The 17,500-nt window shown below is 45.0% G+C and overlaps 1 protein-coding gene across 2 annotated transcripts in view; it reads left to right on the top strand.

Moving 5' to 3' along the window:
* doc2d (double C2-like domains, delta) overlaps positions 1–17,500 on the top strand; it is a 35,163-nt gene that overhangs the window by 10,067 nt on the left and 7,596 nt on the right. For both annotated transcript variants that reach the window (XM_027025893.2, XM_027025892.2), the window contains exons 5-8: positions 3,722–3,831; positions 10,052–10,178; positions 10,269–10,325; positions 10,876–11,000. In XM_027025893.2, the coding sequence (XP_026881694.1) occupies positions 3,722–3,831; positions 10,052–10,178; positions 10,269–10,325; positions 10,876–11,000 (419 nt within the window). The remainder of the gene's footprint in view (positions 1–3,721; positions 3,832–10,051; positions 10,179–10,268; positions 10,326–10,875; positions 11,001–17,500) is intronic.

Genomic DNA, 17,500 nt, shown 5'->3' with positions numbered 1-17,500 from the left:
TACACCATATTACACTACATTCCAGTACACACCAATAAACCAAATTACACTACACTCTATTGTACTGCACTACATCATATTACACTGCACTCTGTTACACTCCAGTAAACCCCCGCAAACTCTATTGCACTTCACTACAGCCATTACAACCTTCTATACCCAAAAGAACCTACACCAAACAACTGCCTGCTACGCCCACCTACACCCCACTGTACTCCACTACACTATACTGTATTACACTCTACTATACTACATCCACCATACTCCAGAGTTGGTGGATGGGGTGTTTCTCAGAGCGAGGTGTTTCTCAGAGTTGGTGAGCAGGGTGATTCTCAGAGTGGGTGATTCTCAGAGTGGGTGATTCTGAGCCCTCACTGGGCTTCCCTAATGAGTGTGCTTTGCTGATTTAATGCTAATTATTCTGGTGAAACATAATTGGCCAGCTTGGCCAGGTTTGTGAATGTGACACCTGCTTGTAGTTGTGTGTGTGTGTGTGTGTGTGTGTGTGTGTGTGTGTGTGTGTGTGTGTGTGTGTGTGTGTGTGTGTGTGTGTGTGTGTGTGTGTGTGTGTGTGCATGCCCAGATGGGCAACAGATTTTGGGGGGAGACTGGGAGAGACAGAAGGGAAGGTGATGAGTGGTGAGTATTGGAAGGAGAGGTGTGTGTGTGTGCATGTGTGTGTATGTGTGTGTATGATGGGGTGGTTCAGCAGTGGAAGCCTGTTGCTTTTCTCTGTGGGTGCACAGACGCCTCTTCTTAGGGATCCTGAGGGAAAGCAAGACACTGGAAAACAGTGAGAAACAGCACCCTACTATACTCCACCTCACCCTACTACTTTCCAGCTCTACTACTACTACACTCCACCTCACCCTACTATAATTCACCTCACCTTACTACACTCCATTACAACCTACTCCACTTCACCTCACCCTACTACACTCTAGCTCACCCTACTACACTCTAGCTCACCCTAATGCACTCCACTACACCCTACTCCACTCCACCTCATATCATACATCATATTATATTCTGCTCATCATATTACACTCCACTACACTATATTACACTAGTCTATTACACTCCATTAAACCCTAATATACTCTACTACACCCTACTACATTCCAGCTTGCCCTAATACAATCCACCTCACTATACTACACTCCAGTACACCCTACTCCACTTCACCTCAACCTTCTACACTCCACTACACCCTACTACACTCCACCTCACCCTACTACACTCCACCTCACCCTTCTACACTCTACTACAACCAACTCCACTCTACCTCACCCTTCTACACTCCACCTCACCCTACTACACTCCAGCTCACCCTAATACACTCCACATTCACCATACTACACTCCAAATCACCCTAATACACTCCACTACTCCCTACTCCACTCCATCTCACCCTTCTACATGCCACTACACCCTACTACACTCCCTCTACACCCTTCTACACTCTACTACAACCAACTCCACTCCACCTCACCCTTCTACACTCCACCTCACACTACTACACTCCAGCTCACCCTAATTCACTCCACTACACCCTATTCTACTACACCTCACCCTACTACACTCCAGTACACCCTACTCCACTCCACCTCACCCTTTTACACTCCACCTCATCCTACTCCACTCCACTACACCCTCCTACACTCCACAACACCTTACTACACTCCACTACACCCTTCTACACTCCAGCTCACCATACTACACTCTACTACACCCTACTACACTCCACTACAGCTTGCTACACTCCTCACCCTGCTACACTCCACTACACCCTACTACACTCCATCTCAGCCTACTATACTCCACTACACCCTTCTACACTCCACTACACCCTACTACACTCCGCTACACCCTTCTACACTACATCATATTATACTCTGCTCATCATATTACATTCCACTACACTACACTCTATTACACTTTAATACACCATATTACACTACATTCCAGTACATGCCAATAAACCAAATTACACTACACTCTATTGTACTGCACTACACCATATTACACTGCACTCTGTTACACTCCAGTAAACCCCCACAAACTCTATTGCACTTCACTACAGCCATTACAACCTTCTACACCCAAAAGAACCTACACCAAACAACTGCCTGCTACACCCACCTACACCCCACTGTACTCCACTACACTATACTGTATTACACTCTACTATACTACATCCCACTATACTCCACTACACCAAATTACACCCCTTACAACAAACTACACCCTACTGCACCATACTACACTTCTCTATCCTGTTACACTCCACTGCACTCCACTACACTCCATGACACTCCCCTGTACTCCCCCAATCCTTGCATATGAACTATATGGTGCTTTGGTAATTGACGAAAATATGCCACGGGATTTGATGAGAAAGGACAGGACAGAGGTCTGAAGGGTTACCACTGCTTGGTCAGCCTTTCAGGTGTTAGGGTCATGACTCAAACGACACAAACATCGGACCCTGTGTCCCGTGCCCTTGCCTTTCTGTTGGCTAACTCAGTGAGTTGGTGATTAGCAGTAATGTTGAGGAGATTTCTTATTGGGTTTACCTGTCCCAGAGGCTTGTAGGCTGTAAAGGACAGGGGGACGTGTAGTGGAAGAAGGCTCTCCATGAAATTGCTGAGGCCAGAACATGGACATCATGCATGGACATCATCACTGTATCAGAAAGGCACTGCCAGGTGCACAGAGGTTGTCCATCCAGGTGCACTGCACTGGGACTGTCTGGCCAGGTACACTGCACTAGGACTGTCTGGCCAGGTGCACTGCACTAGGACTGTCTGGCCAGGTGCACTGCACTAGGACTGTCTGGCCAGGTACACTGCACAGAGACTGCCTGTCCAGGTGCACTACACTGGTACTGTGGCCAGGTACACTGCACTAGGATTGTCTGACAAGGTGCACTGCACAGAGGCTGTCTGAACAGGTGCACTGCACTGGGACTGTCTGGCCAGCGTGCTGGGTAATGGAGGCTGTGAACACTGCAGGCTGTGGGGAGGGCAGGGTTGATTGGGTTTCAGCAGCACATATTACTGTGTTTATATTTACAGCCTGTGTTCTGATTTCACACCCTACGGAGAACTGAGGCACTAATTACACTTTCTTACTGACTCTATAATTGATTCAATTCATTAAAGTTCCCATTGCTTCTCGCACCCCTCAATTCAACTGAAACCAGTTCATTTCAGTCCAGTTAAATTCAGTTCAAGTAAGTTAAATTAATTTCAGTTTAATTGATTTTGGTGTGATTTACTTCAATTTAGTTCAGTTCAGTGCATTATGCAGTTCAGTGCATTATTGTTCCTTTATTGCCAAAATTACCCTAGCCATTAAAGAATGAACTCAAAAAGTGAGGTACTGACAAATGTAGCTATGTTATTTCTAGCCCTGTAATGGGTGATCTCAGAACAGTTTAATGGAGCAGAGAGTGTTTCCTTCACTGGTTCTTTCTTAAACTGTTATAATACAGTTGTTCTCCATATACAGTTTTACACTGATAATTTAATTATACACTAATAATAATCATCCTCTCTCTCTGTCTCTGTCTGACCTCTATACAGTCTACAATTACACAGTATTAATATAGTTTAATATAGTTATACAAGATCTCACAAGCCCCTCCCCAAAACATTTTCTATCTCTTTCTCTGACTCCTCCTCTCTCTCTGTCTCTCTCTGACCTCTCTCTCTATCAGGCAAATAAATTGCGCACTAAAACCTTGAAGAATACTTTGAACCCAGTGTGGAATGAGACGTTGGTCTACCATGGCATCACCGCTGCTGACATGACCACCAAAACCCTCAGGTATGAGCTATAGTCCATCTGGCTATGAGCTACAGCAGGTGTGGGATCTGTAGTCCTCACTCAGGTGTGAGATCTGTAGTCCTCAGTCAAGTGTGGGATCTTTAGTTCTCACTGAGGTGTGGGATCTGTATTCCTCAGTAAAGTGTGGGACCTGTAGTCCTCAATCTGGTATGGGATTTGTAGTCCTCACACTGGTGTGGGATCTGTAGTCCTCACTCAGGTGTGGGATCTGTAGTTCTCACTGAGGTGTGGGATTCCAGTATGAGGTAAGTCATTATCGTTGTCTTCCTCTCTCTTACAGACTTTAAAATAGTGCAAACATTTCTGTTGGGTGGATATGTGTGTATGTGCTTGTGTGTGTATACATATAAATGTATATGAAAGAAAGAAAGAAAGAAAATGGATCTGTCACGGTAGACCGGTCCCCTACAGGGGGGACACGCCTCCGCCAGACCAGGACCGTACCACTTACCTCCCCCGCTCGCAATCACCTGTCTTCTGACAGGAGACACCTGCGTCTCATTAACCCCGCGCACTATTTATACACCCACAGGTTCAGAGGGACAGCGTTGCACATTAGCGGTCAAGACCAAGCTCGTCTACTGGTGCAACACTGCTCCGTTCCTGGAGACCACCTAGACTCGTAGTCGCTACTTTATTAAAATGGAAAATAAAGAACCTGTTGGTGCAACAGGATGACAGGATCATGACTGAATAATAATAAAGAGTGGGAAATAATGACTGAAAGAGTGAAGTGTAGGGTGATGATGAGGGACAGAGACAGTTAATAAGAAAGAAGGAAAGAAAGAGAGCGATAAAGAGGGTAGAGGGAGAGAGAGAAAAAGAGCTTTCAGTGTTACAGCTGGACAGGGGCCTAAGGCAAACGTGAACACCTCCACTTCCACTACCCCCACCCCACACACACAAACACACCCATACATGTAAAGTGAGAGAGAAAGAGAGACCAGCCTCATTCAGATACCAGCCAGGCAGCTCCCACCAGGAAACTAATGAGTGTGGCAGACAGAGGAACAAAGATTATTGAGTGTCTGCGCACGCACGCACGTGTGTGTGTGTCTGTGTGTGCGCCGAGAGAGAACAAGGACTACTTAAAGCTATATACAGGAAGCACAATTTATATCTGCATGCCAGGAAAGCATTTCAGTTTCATGTCTCTGGTTTATGTCATGGCAGCGATGAAAAGACAAAACCTTCACTTTCATCCTCCATAGACATGTGCGTGTAGCTAACTGTGGGAGTCTGGAAAACAGGCGAGAATACCCTCAGGCTCAAGGACCTTCCTGCTCAGGTGGGGCTGCCTCAGCAGTAGCTGAAACTCAGGAAAATAAAGTAATGGGTCCGAGAGTGAGAGTGCCATCTGGCAGCTCCTGATGAGTACCCCGCCTGCTGATCCCAGGACAGTTTGGCTCCTTTAATCACGCTGTATGTAGAAAGTCAGACAGAAAAAGAATCAGAGCGAACAGCAGACCTAGACCCCCCTAGTTGTCCAGATCCTTCTCATACTGCACACTGTACTGCTTATAAATCATTTTTGCAGTATTGGCCTTTAAGATGCTAATATCCCAGAAAGCTGCAGTAAGGACTATTGTGATGCTGATTTTGCAGAAGCCTTCAGCATGCAAATGTTGTTTCTCTCATAGCATCTTTTACTAGGTTCTATGAGCATCCTCACCGATCTCTGACATTGTCCATCAGAACTCTGGGGGTGTTTAGATTAATCATGACACATACTCCAACAAGTATAAATATTTTGTTGGCTCAAGGTCATAGAGGCCAATCTTCTACCATGCAACTGCAGGGATCCCCAGTGGGTTTGGTAGCAGGGGTGAAAGAGCATTTTACCACACACACTCTACTCCAGTGTGTGAGTGGGGTGAAGGAGCATTTTACCACACACACTTTGCTCCAGTGTGTAACTGGGGTGAAGGAGTGTTTACCGCACACACTCTGCTCCAGTGTGTGACCGGGGTGAAAGAGTGTTTTACCACACACCCTATGCTCCAGTGTGTAACTGCGGTGAAGGAGTGTTTTACCACACACATTCTGATGCACTCTTCTGTGCAGTCGCTTGAAACGTCAGCACCTCATTAGCGCTGCCACATCTGGAGTGTGACAGTGCAGTGTGCTAACCTCCATATCCACTGCTGTTCTGACAGAGGGACAGAGAGACATAGGCTGGTGAGAAAATGAGATAGTGAAAGGAGGAAGAAATTGGGAAAGTGATAAGTAACCCTATAAGTGTTGGTTGTGCAGAGACTGTGCTCCTTGTCTGGACATACAGAATGCACACTGATGGGCTGATGTGTAATATACGGGGGGAGGATGAGTACACGCTGATGGGCTGATGTGTAATATATGGGGGAGATAAATGCTCACTGATGGGCTAATGTGTAATATACAGTGGGATGATTGCACACTGATGGGCTAATGTGTAATAAATGGGGGGATGAGTACACACTGATGGACTGATGTGTAATATATGGGAGGTGAGTACACACTGATGGACTGATGTGTAATATATGGGGGGGTGAGTACACACTGATGAACTGATGTGTAATATATGGGGGGGTGAGTACACACTGATGGGCTGATGTGTAATATATGGAGGTAGGATGAGTACACACTGATGGACTGATGTGTAATATATCGGGGGGGGGGGGTGAGTATGCACTGATGGGCTAATTTGTAATATACGGGGGCGGTGAGTACACACTGATGGACTGTGTAATATAAGAGGGGTTGAGTGCACACTGGTGTTGTCAGGTTCTTTGCTTGTCCACAGATTGCTGCGTACTTTCTGTGGACCTGTAGAAGTGTTTATAGAATTGAGTGAGCTGTGTTGTGTATCTGGGAGATAATGATATCTGTGTGAGGAGATGTGGGAGTCAACATAAAATGAGTTCATGCTCTGAAACCAGCCAAACACTCAAGAAAGTTGTGAGGGTGTCACTTTCAGATCATGGACAGGTGATGCCAAATACCGGAAACAGAGCTTGGAAGTGAGAATCCGCTGTCTATAATGTGTGAGTGTGTGTGTGTGTGTGTGTGTGTGTGTGTGTGTGTGTGTGTGTGTGAGCACGATGCCATTCTGGTGTTAACATCTGGTGGGTATGACTAATCTATCTTTGGATGGAAACAAAATGCAACGCACATCACACACAGTGTCATCTGCCTTTCTGCAAGCTTTCACACACACTCCTTCTCTTCCCTTCCTCCATTACTTCTTCTCTCCCTCTCTCTCTTACACTCTCTCTCTTCCTCTCTCTCCCACTCTCTCTCTCTCTTTATAATAATATATAATTATCAAAATTAACAGCAAAGCTTAATTATCAAGTGCAAACTTTGGTAGTTTGGGGGGGTTAAGGCTTTATCCAGAACCTTCCTGCTGCTGAAGGTGAAGCAGATGTCCTGCCAGCACCTGGACAGAGAGTGAGAGTAGTCAAAGGTACCACAGCACAGTGACAAGCACAAAGGGCAGATGAAGGGCAGTGCCTGGTGTGTGTGGAGTATGTATGGAGTGTGTGCAGGGACTGATGTGGGTGGAGTGTTTGCAGGGACTGGTATGTGTGGAGTATGTGTAGAGTGTGTGCAGGGGCTGGTGTGTGTGGAGTATGTGTAGAGTGTGCAGGGACTGGTATGGAGTATGTGGAGTGTGCTAGGAGTGGTGTGTGTGGAGTATGTGTTGAGTGTGTGCAGGGACTGGTGTATGTGGAGTGTGGGTGGAGTGTGCAGGGACTGGTGTGTATGGAGTATGTGTAGAGTGCAGGGACTGGTGTGTGTAGAGTATGTGTAGAATGTATGCAGGGACTGGTGTGTGTGGAGTATATGTAGAGTGTGCAGGGACTGGTGTGTGTGGAGTGTGTGCAGGGATTGGGGTGTGTGTGTAGTGCATAGAGTGTCCCTTTTATTCTGACTTCATGCATTTCTGCTATGTCTCTGTGTCTGTCTCTCACTGAGTGTCTGTCTCTCAATGTGTCTCTGTGTGTGTCTGTCTCTTTGTGTATGTTTTTCTCTCTGTGTCTCTGTGTGTGTCTGTCTCTGTGTGTGTGTCTGTCTCTCTGTGTGTCTGTCTCTCTGTGTGTCTGTCTCTGCGTGTCTGTGTGTGTCTGTCTCTCTGTGTGTCTGTCTCTGTGTGTCTGTGTGTGTCTGTCTCTCTGTGTGTGTCTGTCTCTGTGTGCGTGTGTGTGTGTGTCTGTCTCTGTGTCTCTGTGTGTGTCACTGTCTGTTCCCTGTAATGTTTGTATTCTAATCTACTGCTCTGTCCATTTCTCTCCACTTCTCCAGTGTGACACTATTTCTGATGCTTGTTCTTTCCCTTTTCTCTCCCACCTGTTTTCTGTCTAAGTGTGTTAGTGTGATGTGTGAAAGGTGATTGTGTCTCAAGAGTCAAGAGCATGTTGTCTCAAACGATGTTGCCTCTCTCTCTCTCTCTCTCTCTCTGTGCCTCTCTCCCTCCCTCCCTCTCTGTCCCCCCCTCTCGCCCCCCCTCCCCCTCTCTCCATCTCTCGCTCTCTCTCTTAAGTCAAGATGGCTTTATTGGCATGACTGTACAAAATACAGTGTTACCAAAGCAACTTCACACAATAATAATAATAATAATAAAGCACTACCACCACCAACTGTAATAGCATTAATAATGTTATAATATTATAAAATATTATTATAGTAGTATTAATAATATTACAATTAATTTAGTATTATAGTAGTATTAATATAATACTACTACTACTACTACTACTACTACTACTACTACTAATACTAATAATAATAATAATAATAAACATAACAGTTTTGATGTAACTTTAACAAGTCAGTAAGAAATTAAGATAACTACTTAATATTTAAACATTTAGCAGAGGACTGTGTGTGTGTGTGTGTGTGTGTGTGTGTGTGTGTGTGTGTGTGTGTGTGTGTGTGTTTGTGAGAAGTAGGAACGAGGAGAGTGAAGTTTGTTACTGACTGTCTTTCAGACGATGACATGTTGTTCAATATTTTGCAGTAAGGGTTGGTGTGTGTGTGTGTTCTACTCCAGTAAGGGCTAGTGTGTGTGTGTGCTCTACTCCAGTAAGGGTTGATGTGTGAGTGCTCAGCTCCAGTAAGGGTTGGTTTGTGTGCTCTACTCCAGTAAGGGCTGGTGTGTGTGTGTGTGTGTGTGTGTGCTCTACTCCAGTAAGGGTTGATGTGTGAGTGCTCAACTTCAGTAATGGTTGGTGTGTGTGTGTGTGTTCTACTCCAGTAAGGGCTAGTGTGTGTGTGTGCTCTACTCCAGTAAGGGTTGATGTGTGAGTGCTCAACTCCAGTAAGGGTTGGTTTGTGTGTTCTACTCCAGTAAGGGCTGGTGTGTGTGTGTGTGTGTGTGCTCTACTCCAGTAAGGGTTGATGTGTGAGTGCTCAACTTCAGTAATGGTTGGTGTGTGTGTGTGTATGTGCTCTACTATAGTACGGGTTGTAGTGTGTGTTCTACTCCACTAAGGGTTGGTGTGTGTGTGTTCTACACCAGTTAGGGTTGGTGTGTGTGTATTCTACACCAGTTAGGGTTGGTGTGTGTGTGTTCTACACCAGTAAGGGTTGGTGTGTATGTGCTCTACACCAGTAAGGGTTGGTGTGTATGTGCTCTACTCCAGTAAGAATTGGTGTGTGTGTGTTCTACACCAGTAAGTGTTGGTGTGTATGTGCTCTACTACAGTAAGGGTTGAGGTGTGTGTTCTAATCCACTAAGGGTTGGTGTGTGCTCTGCTCCAGTAAGGGTTGATGTGTATGCTCTGCTCCAAGAAAGATTTGTCATTTTTCTCATTGGGTCAGATTATTTAAATTTGGGATTATGTTTTGTATTTTTAATGTGAAAATGTTTTACATTTATCACAGTAAAGTCGAAAGTGCAGCTCTGTCCCACCCTCACCTGTCATGCAGTGATCACGTGTTCTTTCCTCTCTGGACATCCTGATCTTTCTGTGTCTGTCCTTTTCTATAACCAGACTGAGCTCACTGAGCCTGGACTTGGGTAGGATCTGTCACTCTGCTTTGTGTCTCAGACTGTAGGGTTAGGAGATACTCTGACAATTCAGACTCTCTGTTTTGGGTCCGATAACACTCCAGTTTACTTTGAGCTTTAGTTTCATAGTCCCAATGTTCCAAATAATTCTTTTCCAGATAATTATCTCTATTTCTCTCTCCCTGTCTGTTTTTTTTTTTGTCACAGGCTGTGTGTGTGTGACATGGACCGTTTGGGCCGTAATGAGTTTATAGGGGAAGTACGGGTGGCCCTGAAGAAGCTCAAAGAGGGAGAAAGCAAACGATACAACATGGGTTTAGAAAGAATTGCACAGGTATGTGTGTGTGTGTGTGTGTGTGTGCGCGCGTGTGTGTGTGTTCTGATGCGCTGATTCTCAGATATCTCTCTTTTTCCCCTCTAACAGACTCGAGAGGGCAATACCCAGATGGTGGATCAGAGTTCACAGCTAGCAGAGGAGGAGGTATGATTATGGCATAACCAGAATGACAGAGATTATACAATAACCATAATGACTGAGATTAGACAATAACCACAATGACAGATATTATACAATAACCAGAATGACAGAGTTTATACGATAACCATAATGACTGAGATTAGACAATAACCACAATGACAGAGATTATACAATGTCCATAATTACAGAGATTATACAATAACCATAATGACAGAGATTATACAATAACCACAATGACAGAGATTATACAATAACCATAATGACTGAGATTATGCAGTAGTCTTAATGTCAGAGATTATACAATAATACAATAACTATAATGACTGAGAGATTATACAATAACAATGACTGAGATTATACAATTTTGACAAACCAGTGAAAAAAGTGCAAAAGGTTATGTAAAAAGAAGGTGTGTGTGTGTGTGTGTGTGTGTGTGTGTGTGTGTGTGTGTGTGTGTGTGATGCACAAGAAAACTGGAGGCGTGGTTCATTTTTTTAATTCTCTCCCTCTGTCTGTCTGTCTCTCTGTGTCTGTGTGTGTGTCTCTCTCTCAGCGTGGCCGTATCCTGGTGTCACTGTGTTATGTGGCAGAGAAGTCTTGTCTGGTTGTCGGCATTATCCGCTGTGCACACCTCGCTGCCATGGACTCCAACGGCTACTCTGATCCCTTCGTCAAGATGTGAGTGGGAAGCTGTGAAAAGTGGGAATCGGGTCAGTGTAGGGATAGGATGATTAGAGTTAGGATTAGGGGTTAGGGTTAGTATTAGGGTTAGGATTAGAGTTAGGATTAGGGTTAGGGGTAGTATTAGGGTTAGGATTAGAGTTAGGATTAGGGTTTAGGGCTAGTATTAGGGTTAGGATTAGGGTTAGGGGTAGTATTAGGGTTAGGATTAGAGTTAGAATTAGGGGTTAGAGCTAGTATTAGGGTTAGGATTAGAGTTAGGATTAGGGGTTAGGGCTAGTATTAGGGTTAGGGGTTAGGATTAGGGGTTAGGGCTAGTATTAGGATTAGGGTTAGGGGTTAGGACTAGGGGAAGGATTAGAGTTAGGATTAGGGTTTGGATTAGGATTAGGGTTTGGGGATAGGATTATTATTAGTGTTAGTATTAGGATTAGGATTAGGATTATGGACAGAATGACTGATTGTGGATTTGTGCAAGGCCCGCTGGGGCACTGGGGAACGTTTTTCTTTTTAGTTTAAACTTTCTCGAAGTGCCCTTCTTATAAATAACAGTTAAATAAAATCTCTCTCCCTCTAATTATCTTTCTCTCTCTCTCTCTCTCCCTCTCTCTCTCTCACACACACTCTCTCAGTCTCTCTCTATGTTGGAGAGAGGGCTTGGCAGTATCTGCTGCTGATTTTCTTGTCTGTCGCTGCATAATGTGAAGAAACAATCTATGTGTGTTTGTGTGTGTGTATCATATCTTAGTTTATTATATCTGATTACTCTCTCACCAATTTATTCTTTACTAGTTCAATTTATCGATAGGAAGTGAGGAAGTAAATGGTAGAGAGGGGTGGAGGAGGGGCAGGTTGAGGTGGAGAAGGGCAGAGAAGGGTGGATGTGGTAGAGGATGGGCAAATAGAAGGGTGGAGAGGTAAAGGTAGGGCAGTTAGAGGGGTTTAGAGGGGTAGAGGGGTCAGATGGAGGTGGAGAGGAGTAGAGGAGGGGCAGGTAGAGGGGTTTAGAGGGGTAGAGGAGGGGCAGGTGGAATGGAGGGGTAGAGGAGGGTTGATTTGGTAGAGGAGGGGGAGGTAAAGGGATGGCGAGGGGTAGAGGGGGTTAATGGGGTAGATGAGGGGCAGGTAGAGGGGTTTAAAGGGGTAGAAGGGGGTTGATGAGGTAGGTGGTAAAATGCAGATGGTCACTGTGTCCACACTCTATGTGCACTAGTACTGTCTTTTTTTACGTAAGTACAGTATGAATGCATTGTTACTCATTGCTGTGCAGTTTTTACTTTACAGTTAATGACAGTTTCAAAGAAAGTTTCGTTCTCTGTGTCCTCGAGGTACAGCAGTGCTTTATTAGCACTGATACCGTGGATTACCATATCACCAAAGTAAATGAGGAAAGCAAGTGGAAGATCAAGGTTATCAGTAAGACCCCCACCCACCAGGCAGACGCAGGCACTGATGTGTGCCCCCCCCCAGGGCAGACGCAGGCACTGGTGTATAACCCCCAGCAGACGCAGGCACTGGTGTGTGTGTGTGTGTGTGTGTGTGTGGGTGTGTGTGTCCAGGAAGACACAGACACTGATGTGTCTTCCCCCCAGGCAGACGCAGGCACTGCTGTGTGTGTGTCACCCCCCCCCCCAGCATTTGCCTCCTCTGCTCCGGGATGCTGGGCACTTCATCACTGTCCCCGCTGGGCTGGAAACCCGGTCCTATGCTGTACGTTCCCTTATGGAATCCCTCATTCCTGCATCGCTGCATCTATTCTAAAACCCTTTGGTATCTTTCTTCTAGTTGCAGAGGAACACATTTAAGCCTGATCAGATGACATCACTGGAATGCTAATTCAGTGCGAGCGGCCGAGAGGCATTGGCATGTTCTGTCAGAAGCAATTATCAACTCTCAGTGTAATGTGTGTGAGAGCTCATTTCTCCTCCTGTTTGTGTGTGTGTGTGTGTTTGTGTATGTGTGAGAGAGAGAGTGGGGAGAGAGAGAGAGAAAGAGAGACATAGACTGTGATCACATACATGGCCCCTCCCTGCCCCTCTCTGCCCCTCTCTGCCCCTCCCTGCCTCTCTCTGCCCCTCTCTGCCCCTCACAGCATGAGGCTATAAAGTCTGTGTTCACTTGCTTTAATCCCTGCTTCACGTGACAATTGTGAGTCATGTGTGACTCACAAGAATGACACCTTGTATTAACCCAGCGAGACCAGAGTTGATATCACATGGCAAACTTGTTTTAACCCAGAGAGACTGGCGTTAAAATATCACATGGCAAACTTGGAAACACTAGGGGAACCTTTTTGAAAAGTTTTTTGAAGTGGAGATGATACAATACAGTGACTACAATACAAATACCAAGATCACATTATCAAAACACTACACATTAAGGGAAGGTTACTCTTGGCGTGAACTTTGTTGGGAAAAACCTTCCAGGTTTTCTATGTGGTTCTGGTTTTGATGTGGATGTACCTCTTATCCAAGTGGGGGTTATCCAAGTGGGGGTTCAGAGTCTCCCTGGGTGTGTGGTGGATTATTTCAGTTGGCTTTCACCATCATTACTGACTTTGTGTGTGGAGCCCCTGGTGGTTTTCAGCACACATAGCAAGATGACCCACTTCACTCTTGAAGGTGCTCTCATTGTTGTGTATGAGGTGTGTATGAGGTGTAGGGGAGAGGAGAGAGTACACAACCTGGATGGGTCCCAGTGATGAGGAACGGGGACCCTGACACAAGCTGCCTCCTGTCTGACAGGAAGTCTACCATCCAGTGGCAGATGGAGCCCTTCCACCCTTCCTTCCCACTGTTCTGGCGCAACCGTGCTGACAGCTCGGCTGAAATTTATCGATGTCACTCTGGCATAAGAGCCAGGAGAGTCCAGATGAGGAAGGACACAGTAGATACTCAGGCTGACAGAGTCATCTGCTGAGCGCTTTGCTCTGTAGGCAAACTGTCGTGACTCAGGGTGGGGATCAGTGAGAGACTTGAGGTCAGATAAACTCAGCAGTTCACAATATTAACTTATGTCCCAATCACTGATAGTTTCACATTATATGATTTCATTACAGTTCTGGGAGTCCCCTTTATCGTAGAACACCACCAAACTGACCTTTTTGAGAGAACACCATGTCTGAGTGTGTGAACGAACTGTGTCATGTACTGCCCGATAGAGTGGCCTTCCTGCTGGGACAGTGGAGGGAAAGGAACTCCCACCGTCAGCCATCATATGACTCATCATACAGACGAATGACAGTGACACCCAACTAGAAGGAGAGATTGTCTGGAAAGACCTGCATAGTGTCACTGGATTAAGAGGAGAGAGCGAGAGAGAGCACGTGAGGGGGTCAAGTATGAGGTGTGGCTCTGATATAAAACAGTATTAGAACAAGCAGCTTATGCACACATATACACACACACGGCGAGGATAATCTCCACATCCAGGTCAGTAGCAGGAAGCAGATTTATTGAAAGTTTCCACAGCCATGTAGCTCATGGAAATGCTTCCTCTGTGGGTGGAAACAGTGCCTTCTGAAACCACGCAGCCAAGTGGCTGGGACCGTCAGAACATCGCTGATGGGACTGTGTAGCCAACAGTTGTGTGATTGCATTAGATCTATGTGACTGCTGGTCCACAGAGCTGTGCTCTATTTTAATGATGCCCACAGCACTGTGAACTAATTAGCATGGGAGAGAGGGCGGTGTTGCCGTGTTCGCTCTAATTAGTGCAATTCCACGGGACATGAGTTAGATGCAGGCTCTTTCTCATCACGTGTTTCACGTTTGCTTACCTTCCTCACTGGAACGTTCCCTTGCTCTCTGAACAGAGCAGGCCCATGTTCCCAGCATGCAACTGTGTGCTTACTTATGGCATGTCCAAACACGCTTAGTACTTTTTTTCCAAAAATAGAGAAACAAATGTTTGTTTATTTAGAAGCAGGACACGTACACAAACACGTAGACTCACACATGACCCGACACACCTACACATACACAAACATACTCATGTGTACTCATGCACAAACACTCACAGACTCACACAGGACCGATCACATATACACAAACACTCACAGACTCATGACAAGACAAATGTACACATACACAAACACTCACAGATTTACGACCAGACACACGTACACATACACAAACACTCACACTCACACACAAGCAGGCACATGTACACATACACACTCACAGACTTATGACCAGAAACACGTACACATACACAAACACTCACAGACCCATGACCAGACACGCATACACATAGACACTCGGTCTCACACATGACCAGACACACGTACACAAACACTCACAGACTCACACACGAACAGGCACACACATACATACATAAACACTCACAGACTCACACACGACCAGACACATTTACGCATACACAAACACTCACAGACTCACACATGACCAGACACGTGTACGCATGCACAAACACTCACAGACTCACACAGGACCAGGCACATGTACATATACACAAACACTCAAAGACTCATGACGAGACACATGTACACATACACAAACACTCACAGACTCACGACCAGACACACCTACACATACACAAACACTCAGAATCACACACAACCAGGCACACGTATAAATACACAAAAACTCAGACTCACACACGACCAGACACACATACACAAACACTCACAGACTCATACCCGACCAGACACACGTACACATACACAAACACAAACACTTACACACAGGCAAACTCATAAATGCGCACACACACACAAAGACACACACACACACACACTTACACATAGCATGGGAAAGGTCACTGTGGTTTACCTTTTTACCGCTTTAGTGCATCTGTGAAGACCCTCACAGTGTCCCCTCACAGTGTTTTAGAATGATGACCCATCAGCTCCACTTTCACAAACTTTAGCTTGGTCTTGGCCCAAAGCCCCTGTCTCATGTGTAAATAATGGAGTTTGTTTTCCAGTCCCCCTGCACTCATTAGACATAACACCAGCCAGTTAATAGCCAACACCGGCTGCATGAAATATTGATCAGATATTAATTAATCTCCTTTAGATGCCAGCACACAGACGCTAGCTACCCGATAAAAGGCAGTGCATCACACTGGCATGTACAGCATCATCCATCACCCAGACAACAGGCATTAGATCATGTGCGCATCATCCATCAACCAGGCAACAGGCATTAGATCGGACACCAACAAATGAACACCCCAGGGTTCTAATACAACACAGTTAACAGGGACAACTCACACATCCATTATCTTACTAAGCCATGAGTGAAGCATATGTATTAATATAATATTAATACACTATTGGTAGTGAGAATATGGTACTGTAGTAATGTAATCTTCATCCTAATGCACATGTATAGTTCCTCCTCAGATCCGTTTTTCATTTCTCTATATCTGTACTGTCCATCCACATTTCCCAGAGCCTCTTTCAGTGTCTCTCCTGCTCTCTCTCTCTCTCACTCTCTCAAACACACACACACACACACACACACACACACACACACACACACACACATACACATACACACACACACACTGTAGATAATAAATAAACATAAATGCAAGGGATTGCTTTAAGATACAGCTTGCTTGTTTTCTTTAAGGGTGACACAGTTATAAACATATTGTGCAAAATGTCTTCATTTCTTACCATTTTCTCTTTAAAAGATGGCATGTAGGTTTTTAACGAGTTTTAAGAAATCTTGTGTGTGTATATTTGGTGTGTGAGCAGAGAAAGTCTCTGTCTCTGTGTCTCCTGAGCTGTACTGAATGCGCGTCCATTCTTCTCTGGACTTCCAGGGTTTCTGACAACAACCTTCTTCTGTCTCCTGGTTATGGGCACTAAGTTAAGGCCTGTCTTTCTTTGGGATTTTTTATTTTAATCAGATAATCTGCTAAAATGTATTCTCCATTCAGTCATAATGTATTAAGTGAAGAAATTTCAGTGCTCCAGTTTCTATTCCTTTTGGTGGGTTGTGACTAACATATTGAGGTTTGGAGGAGGTGTATTGTCAAGGTGATGTTTTTGTTTGAGCCGTCTGAGGGGGTGCGTTTGTGGACGTAAGCAGTTACTCAGATATGCTGTGTGGGAACACAATGTTATGGCTTTTTTTAAGATGGGGAGAGAGAGACAAATTTCAGCCTGCTCTGCTCTGCCTGGTGGATTTGCTATGTTATGACTTTTTCTTAAGATATCTTTACTAAATTCTAAATGCATTTTTTTGTCTGTGGGATTTGTGTCCTATAGAGACTTTTTTTTTTAAATAAATAAAACCTTGCTGCTGTGTAGAGGTGTGGGTTTAATATTGTCATAGAATATTTTAAATCAAATTTGAATTGGTGGGTTGTTATGGTAAGACTGTGAATGCATTCATATGTGCAGGAGTCCTGTGTGTGATGGCATAGTGCACTACACTGCAGCCTAGCACCGAGCAGTAGGGGAATCTGCCTACAAACCCAGTCCTTTACATAACTAAAGGATGTTTTTCATATTTACCGGT

The sequence above is a fragment of the Electrophorus electricus genome, chromosome 23 (genome assembly GCF_013358815.1).
Source record: "Electrophorus electricus isolate fEleEle1 chromosome 23, fEleEle1.pri, whole genome shotgun sequence".
NCBI lineage: Eukaryota > Metazoa > Chordata > Actinopteri > Gymnotiformes > Gymnotidae > Electrophorus > Electrophorus electricus.
Note: the sequence above shows the minus strand (reverse complement) of the source record. Positions and strands in the feature narration are given on the sequence as shown.